This window comes from Podarcis liolepis (genome assembly GCF_965112155.1).
Source record: "Podarcis liolepis genome assembly, chromosome: 3".
Taxonomy (NCBI): Eukaryota; Metazoa; Chordata; class Lepidosauria; order Squamata; family Lacertidae; genus Podarcis; species Podarcis liolepis.
Window position 1 is genome coordinate 125,036,347 of NC_139557.1, and position 22,410 is coordinate 125,058,756.

Sequence of the window (22,410 nt, forward strand, 5' to 3'; positions counted from 1 at the left end):
CTAAAGGCAGGCCTGGTTAGGGAAGTTTTGAATCACTAATGTTTTAAAGTATATTTAATCTTTTGTTGGAAGCCCCCCAAAGTGGCTGGGGAAACCCGGCCAGATGGGCTGGGTATAAATTATTATTATTATAAAGCCCATAAGAAGACCCCGGACCCTGTGGTGCATCTGCCCAGCAGGACCAGAGCCCTTTAAATTATTATTATTATTATTATTATTATTATTATTATTATTATTATTTATTATTAAGCCCAATAAGAATACCCCGTGGTACACCTGCCCAGCAGGACCAGAGCCCTTTCAAGAGCTACGGCTTCCTCCCCAGAATCCTGGGAACCGGAGTTTGTTCAGGATGCGGCGAGTGGACAGGAAAGCGCCCTCTCCCGCAATTCCTAGCGTGGCTGAACAGGGGACTCCTTGCCAGGGGCCTTGGGGAATTGGAGCTTGAGCCGAGGGGGCTGTGGAGAGAGGGTCTCCCACTTACTCCCAGCCCTTGGAGGGGGCTGCCTCTTTCACCCACCCGCACCCTGGGATTTGTTTATTACACGGACAGACCACTTTCATCTTCCAAGGATCTCAAGGGTGAATACGGGATTCTCCTCCTCCCTATTTCACCCTCACAACAACCCTGTCAGGAAGGCGAGGCGAAGAGATGGTGACTGACTCAAGCTCACCCAGGGAGCTTCATGGCTGAGTGGCAAATCGAACCCTGTCTCAGTCCGCCACTCTAACCATTAAGCTGCACTGCCCCTCCTTCCCCCCATGGCCTCTCCTCTTGGATGGCAAGACCTCCTGCAGAAAGGAGATTCCGACTAAGCATTTGGAAAAAGCGAAGAGCTGTTGGGCCCTGTCACCCCCAGGAGAGATGGCGGCCTCTCCCTCCTTGGAGGTTTCTGGGCAGAAGGTGGAGGGCCGCCTGCAATGGGGAACTGAGCTGAGATTCCGGCATTGCAGGGGGCTGGACTTTCAAAATTAGGAAAGGAGTACGACAAGGCTGTATATTGTCTCCCTGGTTATTTAACTTCTATGCAGAATTCATCATGCGAAAGGCTGGGCTGGATGAATCCCTAGGCTGGAATTAAGATTGCCGGAAGAAATATCAACAACCTCAGATATGCAGATGACAACCTTGATGGCAGAAAGTGAGGAGGAATTAAAACATCTTTTAATGAGGGTGAAAGAGGAGAGCGCAAAATATGGTCTGAAGCTCAACATCCAAAAAACGAAGATCATGGCCACTGGGCCCATCACCTCCTGGCAAATAGAAGGGGAAGAAATGGAGGCAGTGAGAGATTTTACTTTCTTGGGCTCCATGATCACAGCAGATGGTGACAGCAGTCACGAAATTAAAAGACGCCTGCTTCTTGGGAGAAAGGCGATGGCAAACCTTGACAGCATCTTAAAAAGCAAAGACATCACCTTGACAACAAAGGTCCGTATAGTTAAAGCTATGGTTTTCCCAGTAGTGATGTATGGAAGTGAGAGCTGGACCATAAAGAAGGCTGATCGCCGAAGAATGGATGCTTTTGAATTCTGGTGCTGGAGGAGACTCTGGAGAGTCCCATGGACTGCAAGAAGATCAAACCTCTCCATTCTGAAGGAAATCAGCCCTGAGTGCTCACTGGAAGGACAGATCCTGAAGCTGAGGCTCCAAGACTTTGGCCACCTCATGAGAAGAGAAGACTCCCTGGAAAAGACCCTGATGTTGGGAAAGATGGAGGGTGCAAGGAGAAGGGGACGACAGAGGACGAGATGGTGGGACAGTGTTCTCGAAGCGACAAACATGAGTCTGACTAAACTGCGGGAGGCAGTGGAAGACAGGAGGGCCTGGCCTGCTCTGGTCCAGGGGGTCACGAAGAGGTGGACACGACTAAACGACTCAAGAGCAGGACTAGATGTCCTCTGGGTCCCCTCCGAGTCCCCAAGGCTTCCTCCTCGGTCTGGGGGAGGCAGATCTGAGCGATTTCGGTCTGGGCTGCAGATTCCCGGCGGAGCTGGAAGGGGGGGTGACCCCCCGTGTCCTCAGTCCAGCATCTCCAGCTGGGGGACTCCACCTCCCCCCCCCCAGCTGGCCAGGCCAGGGCTCAGGGATGAGGGCAGTTGCAGTCCAGCCCCCAGGGCCCCCCCTTGGCCAAGGCCGCCCCCCCCCACGTGGACCCCGAGGGGAGAGAGGAGACTCACCGGAGGAGGAGGAGGCCAGAGGAAGACCCGCCCCTCCCTTCCGGTCCCCTCTAGGAGGGCGGCTCCGCTGCTCTTCACCCTTGCCTCGCCAGCTGGGAGGTCTCCTTGGGGGGACCCGGGGGGCCGGAGGAGGAGGCGGAGGAGCCGAGAGGGGGAGAGGCAGGGCGGGGGGGGCTGGAGGGCCTCTGGGGCCAGGGCTCAAGTCAGGCAGGGCCAGAGCTGGCCAGGGAGCAGCAGCCTCCCCGGTCCCGGGACAGGCTAACAATCCTCTCAGGTAGACTGGCTCTGGCCCTGGAGGTTCCATGCAGGAAGAGCCCCGAGGCAGGGGCATCGCGCCAAAGGAGACCCATCCAGCCCAGGATCCTGCGCCCCCAAGCAGGAGGAGAGCATCTTCCTTCCTGCCTTGTGCTCTGCCATTCTAAGGTAGACTGGCTCTGGCCCTGGAGGCTCCATGCAAGAAGAGCCCTGGGGCAGCTGCATCGTGCCAAGGGGGACACATCCGGCCCAGGATCCTGCGCCCACAGTGGCACCCAGGCGCCCCCAAGCAGGAGGAGAGCACCTTCCTCCCCCCTTGTGCTCTGCCGCTCTAAGGTAGACTGGCTCTGGCCCTGGAGGCTCCATGCAGGACTCCTCAGAAACCAGGAAGAGCCCTGGGGCAGCTGCATCGTGCCAAGGGGGACACATCCGGCCCAGGATCCTGCGCCCCCAAGCAGGAGGAGAGCATCTTCCTCCCTGCCTTGTGCTCTGCCATTCTAAGGTAGAATGGCTCTGTCCATAGAGGCTCCATGCAAGAAGAGCTCTGAGGCAGGTGCATCGCGCCAAAGGGGACCCATCCGGCCCAGGATCCTGCGCCCACAATGGCACCCAGGTGGGTGCCCCCAAGCAGGGAGAGGGCGCCTTCTCCCCCACCTTGTGCCCTGCCATTCTAAGGTAGACTGGTTCTGTCTATGGAGGCTCCATTCCAGACTCCTCAAGCCCTGCAGCAGCTGGATCTAGAGGAACCATCTAGCCCAGGACCCTGACCCTCATTGGCCCCCAGTTGCCCCCCAAGGGAAACCCAAGAGCAAGATCTCTCTCCTCCTGTGGTTTCCCGGAACTTGGATTCAGAAGCCTTGCTGCTTTCGACTGTGGAGCCAGAGCAAAGCCATCGCGGGTTGTGAGCCATCCTCGCCTCCTCCGTGAATTTGTCCCGTCCTCTTTTAAAGCCATCCAAGGTTGGTGGTGTTCACTGCCTCCTGTGGCAGTGAGTTCCACAGTTTAACTCTGCGCTGCATGAAGGAGGGTTTGCTGTTACCCCTCCCCCTGGATCCTGGCACACATTCGCCCTTCTTCCATCCAGGAGGAGGAAGGAGAGTTTCAGAAAGCAAAGGGTTATAGTGACAGAGTTGCCTGCTAGAGAGGAGGGCTGTGAAGAAGGAAGTGGCAGGCGGTGACCAGAGGCGGAACCCCAGATCTCTCCCCATTGTCATCTCCCTGCAAATTGGAAGCGAGTCCGGCTTCCACTTTTGGCTTCTGGCCCTGGTGGTGGACGGCCCCTGCCATGGGTGCTTTATTCGAGATTTCTGCATTTGCAGGGGGTGGACTAGATGACCCTGGGGGTCCCTTCCAACTCTGATTCTGTGATTCCTGCTTGCAGTGCAGGCCTCCACCTCCTGGTTGGCACCTCCAAGTGCCCCCGGTGCCTGGCAGAGGCGCCCCGACTGCACCAGCCCCTCACTTCTCAGGAGAGTGACTCACTTTACAGGGGCAGCAGCACAAGACCCACCCCTGCCAGGCTGCCAGAGGTGCTTCGGAGGGAAGAGGCAGGGATGCAGTGGCTGGGGCTGCGCCGCTCATCTCGCTTTATTGGCCAAGGGAGCTGGCTTACAGCTTCCGGGTCATGTGGCCAGCAGGACTAAGCCGCTTCTGGCGAACCAGAGCAGCGCACGGAAACGCCGTTTACCTTCCCGTTGGAGCTGTACCTATTTATCTACTTGCACTTTGACGTGCTTTCAAACTGGTGGGTTAGCAGGAGCAGGGACTGAGCAACGGGAGCTCACCCCGTTGCGGGGATTTGAACCGCCAACCTTCTGATGGGCAAGTCTTAGGCTCTGTGGTTTAACCCACAGCACAACCCGTGAGGGAAGGCTGCACATGGGAGCAAAAAAATCTGCGTGCCAGGATCCAGAGGGGCAAGGGATGAAAGCAAAGCCTTCTTCAGGCAGCGGAATTCAATTGTGGAACTCCCCCCCACAAGCGGCAGCCAGGGCCACCAACCTGGATGACTTTAAATGAGAACTGGGGGGGAATTCATGAAGTGGAGAGGGCTGGCAGTGGCTCTGCTCTAGAACAACAACAACAACAACAATAAAATTTATTATTTCTACCCCGCCAATCTGGCTGGGTTTCCCCAGCCCCTCTTTGCCTCCACAGTCAGAGGGAGCAGTGCTCCTGAGGGGGAGTTGCTCTGGTGCTCAGATCCCTGCTTGCAGTTGTAGGTTTCCCACAGGTTGGCCACTGTGAGGAAACAGAGAACAGGATGCTGTTTGTTTTTTTGCATTGTCACCACAGTAGAATTACTATTATTATTATTATTATTATTATTATTATTATTATTATTGATATCCTGTCCATCGGGCTGGGTTTCCCCAGCCACTCTGGGTGGCTTCCAACAGAAGATTAAAAGTACAGTGGTACCTCAGGTTACAGACGCTTCAGGTTACAGACTCTGTTAACCCAGAAATAGTACCTCGGGTTAAGAACTTTGCTTCAGGATGAGAACAGAAATTGGGCTGCGGCGGCACAGCAGCAGCAGAAGGCCCCATTAGCTAAAGTGGTGCTTCAGGTTAAGAGCAGTTTCAGGTTAAGTACAGCCCTCCAGAACAAAATAAGTACTGCACCTGAGGTACCACTGTACATTAAAACATCAGTCATCAAAAACTTCCCTCAACAGGGCTGCCTTCAGATGCCTTCTAAAATTCAGATAGTGGATTATTTCCTTGGCATCTGATGGGAGGGCGTTCCACAGGGCGGGCGCCACAGGTTGGCATCTGTCTATCTCAGGAGACAAAGGAGGAGGGTTCTTCCAGGGGTAAATTCAAACCATTAGAAGGTTGCATCTCCTGCTGTGGCTGTAGAAACCGAAACAGGAAAGGCATGTTTAGTTGCAGCTGAGGCAGATGAAGGCGCCAGGGTCTGCTGCTGCAGATGCACCAAGACGATTCCTCTCCCTGCAGTCTTTCCTCTTCTGGCCACTACTGTGGATGCACAACCAGGCATCCCATATCCCCCCTCCAATTGAATTCACATTTCCCCTTGACTTAAGTTAACCATGTTTATTCGTTTCAGTTTGCCCACTGAGTATTGCTCACCCAGGAACCATGCAAGGCAGAAAACAAGAATGCCATTATTCAGAGCACTCTGCTTGGGTGCCCAGATTCTGTGACTTGTGGGTGTGCTGCAAATATAGGTGCTCAATGTGTTTTTGCAACATGAGAGTAATGCATGCTTGTGCATATTTATAAATGTTTATATTGGAGGCAGTGAGAGATTTTACTTTCTTGGGCTCCATGATCACTGCAGATGGTGACAGCAGTCACGAAATTAAAAGACGCCTGCTTCTTGGGAGAAAAGCAATGACAAACCTAGACAGCATCTTAAAAAGCAGAGACATCGCCTTGCCAACAAAGGTCCATACAGTTAAAGCTCTGGTTTTCCCTGTCGTGATGTATGGAAGTGAGAGCTGGACCATCAAGAAGGCTGATCACCGAAGAATTGATGCTTTTGAATTCTGGTGCTGGAGGAGACTCTTGAGAGTCCCATGGATGGCAAGGAGATCAAACCTCTCCATTCTGAAGGAAATCAGCCCTGAGTGCTCACTGGAAGCTGAGGCTCCAGTACTTTGGCCACCTCATGAGAAGAGAAGACTCCCTGGAAAAGACCCTGATGTTGGGAAAGATGGAGGGCACAAGGAGAAGGGGACGATGGAGGACAAGATGGTGGGACAGTGTTCTTGAAGCGACCAGCATGAGTGGGGGAGCTTCCAGGGGCAGAGCCAGTCTCGCTGGATCCCGAGCTCCACAGGGACTTTGGACCCGCATGAGAACACGCGTCTGCCCCGGCCTGTCGGGATCCAGCGACCCGCCTCTCCTCGCGCTCCAGCGCAGACCCCGCCCCTTCGCCGAGCGCGACTGCGCATGCGCCTGCGGCGTGTCGAGGGGCGGGGCCTCTGCCGCTCACGTGACGCCTCCCGCGCCGAGGTCACGTGCCGCATCATGGCTGCGCCCAGGCGCCTCTTCCCGCTGCGGCGGCTGCTTCTCCTCCTGCCCTGGCTGGGCTTCTGCCGGGCGGCGGCGGGAGGCAACAGCGCGGAGCTGCCGGCGGTGTGCGGCGGAGGCTGCTGCCCGGGGCTCGTGCGGAACGGCTCCGCGGTGGCCGCGCAGTGCGCCTCCCGGCCGGGCGCTCGGCTGCGGGGCCGCTGCTGCTGCTCGGGAGGCGAGGCCGCGGTGGTGCTGGGGTGAGTCCGGCCCGGGGCTGCAGCCAAGGGAATCCCGGCCGTGTTTGAAAAGGGGACCCTTCCCGGACATGATTCAGTTTTTAACGGAGGAAGGGACGCAGACCTCTGTCACCGAATCTGATGTCAGCGTGCCGGGAGGGGCGCTGCTTTCTGTTCATGTGTGATTTTATGTCGGCTGCTTTAGTTAGTTGAGATTCCTACCTCGCAGGAATTTGGACTGGATGACCCTTGGGGTTCCTTCCAACTCTACAATTCCCATCATCCCTGACCGCTGGTCCTGCTAGCTAGGAATCATGGGAGTTGTAGGCCAAAAACATCTGGAGAGCCGAGTGCGAGGAAGCCTGAGTTAGGCTGAGAGACAGGTCCAAGGTTCATCCAGCGAGCTTCACAGCTAAGTGGGAATTCAAACTGGTCTCCCAGGTCACACTTGCAGCACCTCTGCCTGGCATGTGTGCTCCCAAGGGATAGTCACCTGGGAAATGCTACCTGTCACTCTGACCTTAGGCAGCAGGGTAGCTGCTCCAGTCACCCGATGTGAATGCCTTGTCATTCACGGTGGTAAGCGTAACAGATGTTGTGCCTCCCAGTTGTTGCTGGACTACAACTCCCATCATCCCTTGACAATTGGCCATCTTGTCTGGGGTGCAGGGAGGAAAATGTTCATCCCACATCACTGCTTGGACTTGGATGCATTGCAGAAAATCTCTTGTGGGCCCTTGGGGAAGAGATGATGCTCTCAGGTGGCCCCCAAAAGACTGATGCCTCTATCCCCCACCTGATACACAGTGCCGGATGAACCCTGTGGAGGCCCCTAGGCAGTCAAAATCGGGGGGGGGGGGGCTTGCAATAATGTAGGCTTCTGAGTTAATGGGAGTTTCTTTTCCAAATTAAAAATTCTTTGAGGATGAAATCAATATTATTTTGATCCGTTGTCATGGGACCCATGGACCGGTGTCTACTCTGGCTATTTGGTAATCTGGCACTGCTGGTATGCTCCAGATTTGTGGGACTAGCACCCCCATCAGCCCCTGCCAGCACGGCTGTATGATGCTGGGGCTGATGAACATCTGGAGGGCACCTGCATTGCAGGGCGCTGGACTAGATGACCCTCAGGGTCCCTTCCAACTCTACCATTCTATGCTTGGAAGCCTGGAACAGATTGTGACCTGACGCTGCTAGTTGGCGGCTGTTCCAAAGGCCCAAGGGAAGGGCGAGGCTCTGTGGCTGAGGTTTGGGGTGAGCCCCATATTATTGCTTCACCCCCAACCTTAAATAATGCCCCCTCCAAAACTGCTGGAGGGCGAGGGAAGGAAGAGCAGGGACTGGGGACTCCTGTTAACTGATGCTCCTCTCTCTTTGCCCTCTATCTAGGCTGGATCTGGGGAACTGCTCGCTGCAGCACCTGTGTTCCAGCTTCCAGGAGGCCAGCACGGCTTTGCTCATGTGAGTCCATAAACACCTCAGAGGAGCCTGGCTGCTGGATCCAGTCTGGCATTCTGCTCCCACAGTGGCCAGCCAGGTGCCCGTGGAACTCTCTGCCACTCCAAGCCCTCTTTAGGCTCCTTTGTTCAGGCTGGATTGGTGGGACGGATTCAGCTCTTGGGTCCTAACCTGAAGTCGCCTGTCCTTTCCCCCCCCCCCCCCCGCCTTTTCGGAGGGAGCTGGAGTGACAGAGTTCTGGTCTACGCTTGGCTTTGTATTTGCTTGCTCACATGTAATGCCATGCAGGGATTTGGCTGCCCTGGAATGGGGCTGAGTCACAGTCTTGGTGCTCCATTGTACAGGGAAGTATTAGGAAGGGAGCCTGAGGTTTGTATTCAAGCACCGTCTTCTGGGTTGTTCATCTGCGCTCCATTTCAGGCTAGAAATAATGCCTCAACGTGATACACTTGCCCTGAGGTTTCGGTAGCCCAGTCCCAGAGGGGGCAATGATGCCCGTGTGATGTGCCACACCAAAATATGCCCTGTGGCAGAGCAGGTGCCTCAGGTTCAACCTCAGGGGAGGGCAGATGCAAGAAGGGCTGGTAAAACTTTCATGCCCTAAACCCTGGAGCAGTGGCTCTCAAAGGGTGTGGTGCTATGCTATAATAATAATGATAACAATAACAATTTATTATTTGTACCCCAGCCACTCTGGGTGGCCCCCAACAAAATATCAAAACACAGTAATGCATCAAACATTAAAAGTTTCTGTAAACAGGGCTGCCTTTTGATGTCATCTAAAAGTCAGATAGTTCTTGATTTCCTTGACATCTGGTGGGAGGGGGTTCCACAGGGTGGGCGCCACTACCTAGAAGGCCCTCTGCCTGGTTCCTTATAACCTCACTTCTCGCAGGCAGGGAACCGCCAGAAGGCCCTCGGCGCTGGACCTCAGTGTCCGGACTGAGCAATGGGGGTGGAGACGCTCCTTCAGATATACTGGACCGAGGCCGTTTAGGGCTTTAAAGGTCAGCACCAACACTTTGAACTGTGCTTGGAAACGTACTGAATCAAGCACTGCTAGAAGCAGTTTCTTTTCATTTCCCAATGTATTTCTTACCAGTTTAAAAGTTGGTGCAGCCAAAGCAAATTTTTATTCTGTGGTCCAGAGAAAAAAGTATGAGAACCATTGCCCTGGAGAGACCCTGTCAGCGGGCCTGACTCTGCAAAAGGCCGTTTCCTGTGTTTCCGTGCCAGAGCGCAGGGCCTGACTCTGCTTCCTCCTTCTCAATGCAGCGACCTGACCGACAACCCTCTGGAGCCCCTCCCTGAAGACGCCTTCCGGAGCTTCACCCACCTGCAGACCCTGTGAGTGGGGGGGAGAGCTGGGCTGGGGGCTCCTGGCTTCTCCTGGACTGTGCCAGCTGTGCCCGAGGGTGATGGGTTCCCCTGGTGCCGCTGCCTCCTGGGAAACAGCAGCTTCGTGGTGGCCGGGAAGCTTTTTTGTGGCTCCCGTGGCCCCTTGCTGCAAGGCGGGCCCCTGGGACATGGCTTCCGAGTCCTGCTGTTGGGACAGTTGGGGGGAAACCAGTCCTGGACTCAGTGAGATTCACAATTCCCCTTGATCCGCAGAGCTCTGCCCCTGACGCTGGACTGCCCTGGAGGCAACGAAGGCTGGGACAACGTCACCGTCCAAGGGAGCAGCCGGATCTGCCACGGCCAGAGGAACCCCTGCAACGGCTCAGGGGGGCTCGGTATGGAGGGGGCGGGCAGGGGCTGGCCTGCTTGGCTGCTGGAAGAGCAGCCTCATGTGGAATGGCATCTGTGCCAGGGCATCTGTGGGGCGCAGGAAGCATCGGCTTGGGAAGCCACCAAAGTCCTTCCTATATCCGCCGCAGTGAAAGAGCTGCAGGATGATGTTGTGTGTAGTGTTGTGTTCCAAAACACAAGTGTTGTGCTTGGCAGGGGGTTGGACTCAATGGCCCTTGTGGTCTATTCCAACTCTATGATTCTATGAAAAGCAAGGAAGGATTGGACTCTGGTTAATAAAATACACACGAGGCTTGACCAGCAAGACTCTGGGAGGGGTGCCAATAATAATTCCTCCCCACCCCTTGGCCCAGGTCGTTTTATTCACAAAAGAACTTTTTACACAGTGTTTGTAAGAACCAATCAGATTTCCTCTGAGCATTTCAAAAAACCCCACGTGGGACAAAGTCAGATCAGAAGAAATCCTGTTAACTGTAAAGAAACTATTTCCTACCTGAGCATGCATACGTGGTTAATCTAAATAAACAGGAGCCAAGTAGAAATGCATTTAGTACCCCCAGAGCTCACAAACCCACAGGAAAGAAAGACGCATTTACCATCTCCATGTAAACTCTCTTCCTGGCCCTTAAGATTTATCTAAAGATTAACAAAAGCTACATCAAAGTTACCTCCTATTTTTATGGCTCAGGATTCCTGGTGAAGCAACCAGTCTGTGTTTGGAATGCTTTACATGCCTGTCAGGTGTAGAAAATGGACAGTAGAGAAAATGGGCAGAGATGCAGAGGCTTGTGGGATTTAATCAGGAATTATTGTCAATGAATCAAGCCCAGTCAAAGCAATGCTTTCATGGCTGACACAATGGCGTGCTCCATTTTTCAAAATTCCTCATGGCAATCCCACCTGACCCCCACAGTGTAGGAACTGGAGCCGGGTCTGAACCATTCAGGGGTTCCAGAATTGCCCTGTGGACCGAGAGCGACCTGACCTGGGACCTGGGCATGGTGCCGTGTCTGTTTGGTGTTCAGATCAGGCCACAAGCAGCGCTGAGAGAGCTCAGGGGAAGGCAGGAAAACAGTCCAGAGTCCAGGGCCATCCCAGGATCCCTCGTGCCACATGGCCCAGTTGCTCAGGGCAACCACTCGTCTCCTTCGAGGCACAACCCTAGAAAGGACGGCTGCAGCTCTTTTGTGTTCCTGCCAAGGGCTGCAGGAGGGGAGGGCAGGCGCATCTGGCTTGTGGGGCACCAGCTGCCAGGAGCTTCTCCTGCACAAGACCTGTGTCCTTAGAATCATAGAATCATAGAGTTGGAAGAGACCACAAGGGCCATCGAGTCCAACCCCCTGCCAAGCAGGAAACACCATCAGAGCACTCCTGACATATGGTTGTCAAGCCTCTGCTTAAAGACCTCCAAAGTAGGAGACTCCACCACACTCCTTGGCAGCAAATTCCACTGTCAAACAGCTCTTACTGTCAGGAAGTTCTTCCTAATGTTGAGGTGGAATCTTCTTTCTTGTAGTTTGGATCCATTGCTCCGTGTCCGCTTCTCTGGAGCAGCAGAAAACAACCTTTCTCCCTCCTCTATATGACATCCTTTTATATATTTGAACATGGCTATCATATCACCCCTTAACCTCCTCTTCTCCAGGCTAAACATGCCCAGCTCCCTTAGCCGTTCCTCATAAGGCATCGTTTCCAGGCCTTTGACCATTTTGGTTGCCCTCCTCTGGACATGTTCCAGTTTGTCAGTGTCCTTCTTGAATTGTGGTGCCCAGAACTGGACACAGTACTCCAGGTGAGGTCTGACCAGAGCAGAATACAGTGGCACTATTACTTCCCTTGATCTAGATGCTATACTCCTATTGATGCAGCCCAGAATTGCATTGGCTTTTTTAGCTGCTGCGTCACACTGTTGGCTCATGTCAAGTTTGTGGTCAACCAAGACTCCTAGATCCTTTTCACATGTACTGCTCTCAAGCCAGGTGTCACCCATCTTGTATTTGTGCCTCTCATTTTTTTTTTGCCCAAGTGCAATACTTTACATTTCTCCCTGTTGAAATTCATCTTGTTTGTTTTTGCCCAGTTTTCTAATCTGTCAAGGTCGTTTTGAAGTGTGATCCTGTCCTCTGGGGTGTTAGCCACCCCTCCCAGTTTGGTGTTGTCAGGGGTTCAGGAGCAGAGACGCAGAGAAGGGAGGAGACAGAGAGCGAGGGGGAGGAATACGAAGGAAGGATGAGTGGGGATGACGACCCGAGATCACCGAGCCTGTCTAGCGAGTCCGAGGATTCCCAGAAGGGAGCGCCAGCAGCCAGAGCAAGGGGGGAGAGCAGGGGGACACCCCAGGAAGAAGGGTCCAGAGAGGGATCAGAAAGCAGCAGTTGGAGATCGGGACCCACGTTCCCAGCCGGGAGCAGCGGGGAGAAAGGGGACCAGATATCGGGCTCCGGAGACTTTCAGAAGGAGGGAGGGCATGAGTCAGGAGTAGTCACGCCCACCTCGGGGAGCGAGGAAACGATCAAGAGGAAAGTGGAGAGTTGGGCGCGCGCGCCAAGTTCAAATGTAACGGAAGCTGGCGCAGCCAGCAGCCCAGAGAGTGAACCGAGTCCCAAAGCCCGCCGCAAGGAGGCGGAAGGGTCAGGGGGGTCCGCGTCAGAAGAGAGTAGGAAAGGAGAGACCCAGGGGGGCAGGAGGACCCAGAGACGGAAGGAAAGGCGCAGGAGGTGGAGCAAGGCTAGGGTATTAAGCTGGTGCGCTAGAGGCGGAGACTCAGACGGGTCTTCGTCGTTCTGACCTAGAAGAAGTAGGGCTGCACGTTGCAGTTTGGAAATGGAACCTGTAATCCAATAAAGACTCTTTGAAACTGAACGCTGGCTGACTTGGTCCTATGTGAGCTGGGACTGGGCGGCAGCCCTGACAGGTGTCATCTGCAAATTTGATCAGGATGCCCTTGAGTCCATCATCCAAGTCGTTGATAAAGATGTTGAATAAGACCGGGCCCAAGACAGAACCCTGTGGCACCCCACTAGTCACTCTTCTCCAGGATGAAGAGGAACCAACGTCCTTGTGTGGGACGTTCTGCTCAGACCTCGCTGGAACAGAGGGGAGCCCTGCAAGGACCTGGGGAGCTCCCGGGGGGGGGTCTCATTGCCTTCCCCACTGAGACATCATGGCCTGGCCCTGGTAGCCCGAAAGGAGGCTGGTCGAATCCTGCGTGCAGATTTCCCATAACAGGCATGTGGTCGGCCACTGTAAGCACAGGGCGCTAGACTGGATTTGCCCCTAGCCTGACCCAGCGGGCTTTTCTTCTGTTCTTCTAGAACCTCCAGGTCCAGAGACAGTCTACCTGGACTCCGAGGTTCTTTGGGGTATTTGGCCACTGTAGGACGAGACGCTGGACTAGTTGGGCCCCTGGCCTGATCCCGCAGACTCTTCTTACACATTCCTCACCTGCAGGATGTGGGGGAAGTCACACTCCCTTGTCCTCTTCCTCCCCCAGGCCACCTGTGCCCAAAGGACTCCTCGTGTGCCCCCAACGGGCCCGGCTTGCCCCAGTGCCTCTGCACCAGCCCCCACTACGGCTACAAGTGCCTGCGCCAGGTGAGCTGCCCGGGGGGGGGGGCTTTGTGTTTGAGAGGAGGGGTGCAAAGAGGGGGCTGGGGGGGTTGTGCTACTAAACTGGAGCAGAGCGGCTTTTTTCGTGCCCCAGCCCTGCAGCTGTGTGGGCGGCTCAGGGTCACAAGTTCGAGCCCCACGATGGACATAAAGATTCCTGCATTGTAGGGGGTTGCACCAGGGCCTTTTCAGCACTGGCCCCGACTTGGTGGAGCGCTCTGTCCCAAGAGACCAGGGCCCTGCGGAACTTGACATCTTTCCGCAGGGCCTGCAAGACAGAGCTGTTCCACCTGGCCTTTGGTTTGGACTCAGTCTGACCCTTATGTTTCACTCCCCTTATGGTCTTGATTTATCGGCTACTATTAAAATGAGGCTGCATTTTAAATTGCATTTTAACCTGTATTTTAAATTGGGGTTTTTCCTCCCTTCCAACTCAACCAATTTATGATTCTCTGCAAGAAGGCAGACCCTCAACCCAGCCAGGTCCAGCGGCCTCCCCCAGTCAAAGGCGCTGCCCCCTCCCGGCCTTCCCCAGACTGGCTCGGGTGTTGGGGGGCCTTGGGGGCTGCCCCAAGAGGAGACAAGTCTTCCTAACTGACCTTTCTTTTCCAGGGCACCTTCCCCTACCTGCTCTTCTTTGGGACCTTGGGAGCCGTCACCATCGCCCTCTCCCTCCTTCTGTGGGTCACCCAGAGGCGGAAGGCGAAGGTCTCCTAGAGGCTCTCTCCTCCTCCTGGCCAGAGGCTGGACAGACACCCTTTGGCTTGGGCCACAAGTTTGTAATAAAGTCTGGAACCGGAACACGGAGAGGAACGGTCCTTGTGGCGGAACCGAACCCCCCCCCCCCCAGGGCTCAGGGGTCTCTGCCTGGGGGCTGCTGGCTAGAGGGTCCCAGAGGAAGAGGCGCCCTGGGCTCCCCCCTTCTCTGCCAAGGCCGCTCTGATATCTTGGGATTCTCACAAGGGGCAGAACCTGCATCTCACAAGCCTTGCTGCAGTTGCTGCCCTCCGAACCCCCAAAAGGCCTGATGGACGAGGTCCCTGACGCAGCCAGAGTCAGAGGGATGGCGGTTGCCCCCCTTGCTTTGCAGGTGCGTGGGACTCTCTCCCAGAAAACCCGCCGGGCGCTATTTCCCTAGAAAGGTTTGTCCGTTGCCCCCCAGGAAGAGTCAAGCTGGAGACAGGGCACCTGTGTGTTGACGTCCCCACCCACAATTGCCGAAATGAAGGAACGTCACACTTTTGCCTCTGTGCTGACGGCTAGTTGGAAATACAGAGGTAGCAGCTCCCTGTGAGCTGCTCACAGCCACCTCAGGTTCATTCCAGGCATTTAAGCAGAATTGCCCAAAGGTTGCATAAGAACTTTGTTTTTATTTTGAAATATTTTTTGTTTTTATCAATACAAATTTACAATCCAACAATTATATAATCGTCTCTTGAGATTCTCTGAATTTCTTGACTTCCCCCCGTCCCCTAGAATGGTTCCTTATTAAAATATTTCTTCTTCTTTGGCGATCCCTCGTAGCCGAGTAAAATTGTCTTCCATAAACAGTTTTAACAATGAGTCTGTAAGTGACTGTGGAGGCCAGTTCTGGATCCACACGTTCTTCCACAGTGGGGACAGAGGTTTCTGGTTGGAAGTTGATCAGGGTGTGGATTTGCCAAGCGTGCCTTCCTCTTAGCATGTTTCCCCCTTGCGTCCTGAGTTCGAGTCTCTTCAAAGCCCAGGACCCCTTTGGTAAAGGCTGTTCTCCAGCTGGAGCGCTTGCATTCTCCAAATTTCAATTTTCAAATCATCCATACTTTTGTTACATTACAAGTGAGTCTCAGAGTCCAGCTAAAGTTTCACTTTGATTACAATGGCCTCCTAAATAAATTATGAATTTCCCCCATTATTTTTATTAAATCTTATCCTCTTGATTCCTGTCTTCCTGTTAGTTTTGCCATTTCGGCGAAGTCCAGCAGTTTGGCTGGTTGCATAAGAACTTCAGTTGTGATTCCTGCACTGCCCTCGCAGGTCCCTTCCGCCTGTGTGATTTTATGAACTCGGCCGCTCCCCCCATTGTGAAGAGGCTCCTGTGGTCACTTGGGGAGACCTTGGCGGGCTAATTTTCCTTCTGTGAAAGAGCAGGGCCTTCTTGGGACTCTTGCATTGCAGGGGACTCATTCTTCATCTTTACTGCTCCCTTCAGCTTGCCAAAGAGTTTTGAAGGGTGCCAGGAAAATACCGTATTTTTTGCTCTGTAAGACTCACTTGTTCCCTCCTAAAAAGTAAGGGGAAATATGTGTGCGTCTTATGGAGTGAATGCAGGCTGCGCAGCTATCCCAGAAGCCAGAACAGCAAGAGGGATTGCTGCTTTCACTGCGCAGTGATCCCTCTTGCTGTTCTGGCTTCTGAGATTCAGAATATTTTTTTCCTTGTTTTCCTCCTCCAAAAACTAGGTGTGTCTTATGGTCTGGGTCGTCGTATAGAGCGAAAAATACAGTACTTTTTTATTGGGGAGGGGGAGATGGGGCCACGGGTGTGTCTTTTGCCTGCCTGCCTACAACTCGGATGGACGCCAGCTCCAGAACTCTCTTGGAAGGAGGCCTTTCCTTCATACACAGAATTAAACAAGGCAGGCAGGTATTCTGGTGGTGGTGTTCCATAGCCTGGAATCATAGAACTGGAAGAAGGGGCACCTGCTCCCTGCTTGATGCCAAAGCAGGCTGCCAGGTGGTATTTGCTACTCTTAAGATTTGAGTTGTGCAAACAGTTCTGCACTGATGGTGGCAGCAGGCAAGATCTGTTCGGCCAGATGCAGCAGCCCGAAGCAAGGAGCATCATTCGCATCTGGGGCCCAAAGCAGCTCTTCTGCTGATGCCAGCTTTACAACCAGGGAGCGCTTTGAAATTTGGCCCATGTGAGAGGCCTGGACTAGGTGGGTGTTAGGGAAAAATCTAGGTGTGAGGCTGCTCAGTCCCCCAGCTGGTTGGGCAGAGCCCCCGGGTCCCTGCGGAATAAAGGAAGGAGTCCAGCCCCCAATTGGAGCAAATAGCTGCAGACCAAAGTTTATTGTGCAACAATTTCAAAGAGGAATTTTGAACCTCGAGGATGGGGTGACAAAGACTTTTAAAACTTTCCCACCACATCCCAGAATACAATACATACAGCATCATTGATGCATCATTGCTACATCACTGACATGTCCCGAAAGGGGAGGGGTAGACTGGGGGTACACTAGTTTAACCTTGGCAAAGATGTCCAGACAAGTCCTTGGTACAATATTAGCATAAGGGCGAGACCCAGGTATAAGATTAGCATAGGAAACACCTCTGAAGTCCCACCACCCAAAGTACAAGAGAACTTCCTTTGCATGTCTGGCCCCTTGGCAAGTCTGGTGATGGGATTAGGCTTCCCTTGGCCAACAATCAGCTCAGCAACTGCCACCTCTGGGCACTTCCTGGGGTGGGAGGTGTGTATTCATGTCCTCACACTTGGGGAGGAGGCAGGGGAAAGAGTCCTGTTTCCAAGGGCAAAATAGTGTTGAAATGAAGGAAACTGGCAAAGGAGTTGATTTTATATGATTGTTAAAGCTAGGTAACTTCCCTGAGCAGCCAAGTCGAAAGGTTACATTTATGCATAATATTTGTAACATTTAACAACTTTAAAGATGTGCCCCCCCCCCCGTAATTTCCGTAACCGTGGGCCATTGGTCTGATCCAGAAGGCTTTTTGTACGGTCTAATTTCCTCAAGTGTTTCCCTTAAAACAGCCTCAGGAGCCTCTAGCGAACAAAACAAAATTCTTGCCGTGAAAATACTTGAGAGTTTGTTTCACAGAGTCTCTGGTTCAACGCTTGAACATTCCCCATACACACCATAGATTTGTAGAGTGGGTCATCTAGACCAGTGTTTTTCAACCTTTTTTGGGCAAAGGCACACTTGTTTCATGAAAAAAATCACGAGGCACACCACCATTAGAAAATGTTAATAAATTTAACTCTGTGCCTATATTGACTATATATAAAGTAATTCTCTTGAATAGGAATCAAATAAACACAAAGAAAGTATTTTATAATTACTTTATTATGAAATAGTAAGTAAACAGAAATATGAAAAATTATAAAATACTTTATTCAGTGCGCAACCTGGGCCTGTTTGGCTGAACACAAAGCTGATATTCTGGCTGGAATCAAACGTTGCGGACCGTTCTCTGCTCAGCGGGGATTGATCTGCTGATCCCCGCTGAGCCGGCGGATGACAGCTCTGTCTCCGCACTGTGTGTGGAGAGGGAGATGTCAGAGCCCCGCTGCTCTCTATGGGGAATCCGATGAGAGCGGACCGCCTGTCCCCTCTCATCCGATCCCATCCAATCTGATCCCCACCCAGGACGGATGGAAAATAGGGTGGACACAGTCTGGCGCCCGCCTAGTGGGCGAAAATTTGACTTTTTTTTTTTAATCTTTCAAATTTTTCAATTTTTCCCACGGCACACCAGGCAACATCTCGCGGCACACTAGTGTGCCGCGGAACAGTGGTTGAAAAACACTGATCTAGACCAACCCCCTGCCATTATTATTATTATTATTATTATTATTATTATTATTACACAACCCATCTGGCTGGGTTTCCCCGGCCACTCTGGGCAGCTTCCAACAGAATATTAAAATATTATATTAATATATTAAAAGACAATAGTCTGTCAAACATTAAAAGCTTCCCTAAACAGGGCTGCCTTCAGATGTCTTCTAAAAGTTTGGTAGTTATTTTTCTCTTTGACATCTGGTGCGAGGGCGTTCCACAGGGCGGGTGCCACTACCAAGAAGGCCCTCTGCCTGGTTTCCTGCAACTTGGCTTCTCGCAATGAGGGAACCACCAGAAGGCCCTCGGCGCTGGACCTCAGTGTCCGGGGGTGGGGATGGGGGTGGAATTGCAGGAATTGCAGCTGAAGTGAGCAACCACTGAGTGGCAAACCCTCAAGGCGGCTGCTTCTGCCAGGGAATGGAGTGTGGCTTCTCCTTGCTAAGGTGCCCCACACATAAATACAGCTCAAAGCGTGTCTGGCTCTTCTATGCATGCGCTGCCCCTCCTGCAAAGCGCCCCCTGCTGGCTGCTGCGCCTGGAGATCTGCCCAGGATGAGCCTCCACCCCCCCACCTCGTGCTCCCACAATGCACTGCTCCTGCCTAAGCCACATGCGCGTCCCCCGTGCATCGTCCTGGAGGCACAGTAGTGCCCCCTGCTGGACTCCCTAGGAAAGACATGCCAAGGAGAGGCACGTGCCAAGGGCTGCCAGAGGCACCTGGGGCAACGGGAACCGGGGGGTGGTGTAATAAGCGGAAATCTGTCCTTATTCCCTTATGGGGGACACAAGAGCCCTTGTAGAGTCCTTTGCAGGTTCTCCATCGGTCGGAGAAAATAACAGAGGCCAACCAGAGAATATTGAGAAGCAAAGCAGCTCGTAAGCCTGGTCTTTATTGAACTGTTGCAACAGGGTTCTCCCCTCACACGCAAGAGAAGGAGGAGGACCCAGAACCCAGGTGTGCCCACCCTTATATAGACATTTTAAATTGCCCGCCCTGGAGTCCAAGACCACCCCCAGATACATCATACCTACATCACAGAAAGGGCGGGCTTAAGCAGAAATCTGAGTGCATTGTTTATCTCCTGTCGTCATTTATTTCCTGTCTGGCAGGTTACCTGTGCTAATGGAGAAATCTGAGGGCTCCCTTGGACAAAAAGCAAGGACCCCAGCCAGGAAGACCAGAGCAAAACAGCAGCCAGGAGGCTTGGTCTTTCTTGAAGACTGTGGCGACAGGACTGCCACCTGCCACCAGGTGGAACAAGATGGAAGCCCCGAACAAAAGAGCCCCCAAATTTTTATTAGCTGCTAATCCCCATGTTACACCCTCCAAACTACATTACTAATACATCATGAAAGAAAAAAATTCCTTCCAGTACACCTTCTGAGTAATACCCCTCCCCACCTTCTCACTATATAGAAGGGTCTGGCAACTTCTGTTTCAGTGTATCTGAAGAAGTGTGCATGCACACGAAAGCTCATACCAAGAACTAACTTAGTTGGTCGTTAAGGTGCTACTGGAAGGAATTTTTTTATTTTGACTATGGCAGACCAACACGGCTACCTATCTGTAACTGACATCACGAAAGGGGAGGTCTGGTGGCAGTATCTGAGCATCCTGGACCCTGCCCCATGGTTCCCCTTGCCCTCCACCAAACACCCTTCAAGTGGAACAAAAGAGGTATTTCCCTGTTTCCCAGCCAAGTTCATCGCACCCTTTTGTCTCCATCTGGGTTTGCTATTTCTGGAATGGCTACCTGTCTGGCCCTCAGGTCTCAGGAGGCCAGGGATTATCCCTCAGGCAGAGGGGCTGCTGAGGAGCTGAGCTCACAGGTCTATAGGAATTTCTGAAGTTTTCCCAGTGAGCCAGTACAGAGATCCATTGATCAGTGAATTCTTACATTTGGTATCGTGCAGCAAAGGCCCTTTGAATAGAGAGGAAGAAACTGTGATGAAGTGTTTTTGCGGGGACAAATCACAAAAGTCACCAAAGTGATTGTTCTGACTTTGGTAGTGGGCTGCATGTTCATATCTACTGAAGGGGCAAGCCCCCCCATACATAAATTCCTGCTACGCCTGTTTAATGGTTACTTGATTGGATTGCCTGGGGAGCCTGGCCAGTCTTTTGTAATGATAACTACTTAGTTCCTGGGCCAGGTCACAGGCTCACACCCTATTCAGATCTTAAATGTGCCATTAAGAGAGGATTTGTGAGGAAAGAGACAATGGGGAGGTTTCCCACTTTGACCTTGCAGAGAAATACCGTATTTTTTGCACCATAACACTCACTTTTTCCCTCCTAGAAAGTAAGGGGAAATGTCTGAGCGTGTTATGGAGGGAATGCCTATGGGTGGCATGCCTACGGATTTTCCTCCTCTAAAAACTACATGCGTGTTATGGTCGGGTGCGTGTTATAGAGCGAAAAATATGGTATTTGAGGTCAATTTGCTCAGGACTTTTTTTCTGTGGGGTTTCAGACATGTGCTTTATATATTTATGTACGTGTTTGCTTGGTACATTTATGAACATTTATTACATATAGTGCGGGTGGCGCTGTGGGTTAAACCACTGAGCCTAGGGCTTGCTGATCAGAAGGTTGGTGGTTCGAATCCCCGCAACAGGGTGAGCTCCCGTTGTCCGGTCCCTGCTCCTGCCAACCTAGCAGTTCGAAAGCATGTCAAAGTGGAAGTAGATAAATAGGTACCACTCCTGCGGGAAGGTAAACGGCGTTTCCATGGCGTTTCCATGCGCTGCCAGAAGCGGCTTAGTCCTGCTGGCCACATGACCCGGAAGCTGTACGCCAGCTCCCTTGGCCAATACAGCGAGATGAGCGCCACAACCCCAGAGTCAGTCACGACTGGACCTAATGGTCAGGGGTCCCTTGACCTTTACCTAAGACCTTAAAATTCTTATAACAATGTTACAGATAGGTAGCCGTGTTGGTCTGCCATAGTCAAAATAAAAAAAATCCTTCCAGTAGCACCTTAAAGACCAACTAAGTTAGTTCTTGGGATGAGCTTTCGTGTGCATGCACACATCTGAAGAAGTGTGCATGCACACGAAAGCTCATACCAAGAACTAACTTAGTTGGTCTTTAAGGTGCTACTGGAAGGATTTTTTTTATTTTGACTTATAACAATGGCAAGAGTTCTCTGCGGCTGTGCAGCAGTGCCAGGCATTTGCTGCTTGCCGCCCATGCCCCGGGGTCTGGGGCGATGTCCGAGCAGCCTCTGCCAACGTGGTGCCCTCCAGGATGTTGCAGTATGACTCCCACTAGCCCTGCCCAGCTGCCGGCTCCCTTGCACGGGCTGTTGGCTTCCGGGGAGCCTTGACCTTGTTGGGTGATGCCAAAAGCGAAGTCCGCTGGCTTCTTGGCCTGGCCTCCCTGGTGGCCAGCAATCTTTCACTGCCTCCCCAAAAATGGTTGGGCGCATTTGAAATTTGGCTTGCACAAAATGGCATTTCTGAGGCTTGCCTGGGCACAGGGCACAGTCAGCAGAGTGGGGCCTTCCCTCTGTCCGTGTAATCTATTACAGCGGGTAGCCCTCCTCTGCAAACTTCATAAACGGCACTTTTTAATGAAAAAAAGAAGCGATAACATTGCAGAGGATGCATCCCTCCATTAAAAGCAGTGCAGGGAGAGTGGGTGTGCTGTGCCACGAGGTTTCCATTCAAGTGTGGCTGGGGGGCCGTGGAGACCCCCAGCTGTATGTCTTGGGGGGGGGGCTCCTTTTGTCATAAGAATTTTAAAGTCTTAGAATTGTAGCAGAATATATAATAAATGTTCCTAAACGTACCAACCAAGCACAGGAAGACCGACCTGAAACCATTTTTGATTCCCAAACTGACCAGATGTTTCCCCTGCCAGGAGGGAGGGGGCGAGGGAGCCTCCCCCTTGTCTCAGGAATTGGGAAATCACCATCTGAAAGGAATGGCCAGACTATCAGATAAGGCATCGTCAGATAACCTGGCAGACAGGATTAGCAGCAACACCTCTTCTGTGATGGATGGGTGGGTGGAGAGGGAGGGTCTCGGGCTCCAGGGGGGGCAATTTCCAAAGCCTATATAAGGGCTTTGCGCAGCATTGTTCAGGGATCGCCTTCCTGCGAGCGGGGACCCCGTTGCAAGAGTTTCATATTAGAGATCCGGCTTGGCTTTGCTTCTCCAGATTCTCGGCTTGGCCTCTGCTCTTTTCTCCTAGTACAGGGATCCCCCTTAGGACCCGATCCGGGCTCTTGCATCCCCCCGAAGGGGAAAAGGGGCCGATTGGGGTTCACAGCCCTTTCCCCTCCTCCGAGCAGGCGACCCCGGCTCCCGCCCCCTGGCGGGTCATTTCCTCCCCGGCCTCGCCGGCTCCGCCTCTCCTCCTCGGCGC

General features: G+C 52.9%; 1 protein-coding gene across 1 annotated transcript; it reads left to right on the top strand.

Moving 5' to 3' along the window:
* Positions 1-6,205: 6,205 nt before the first annotated feature.
* On the top strand, positions 6,206-14,982 carry ATRAID (all-trans retinoic acid induced differentiation factor). The gene is made up of 6 exons (XM_083494812.1): positions 6,206-6,676; positions 8,048-8,119; positions 9,392-9,463; positions 9,728-9,849; positions 13,359-13,459; positions 14,087-14,982. The coding sequence occupies exons 1-6, from the start codon at positions 6,357-6,359 to the stop codon at positions 14,189-14,191; spliced, it is 792 nt and encodes a 263-aa protein (XP_083350938.1). The 5' UTR covers positions 6,206-6,356; the 3' UTR covers positions 14,192-14,982.
* The last annotated feature ends 7,428 nt before the right edge of the window (positions 14,983-22,410 follow it).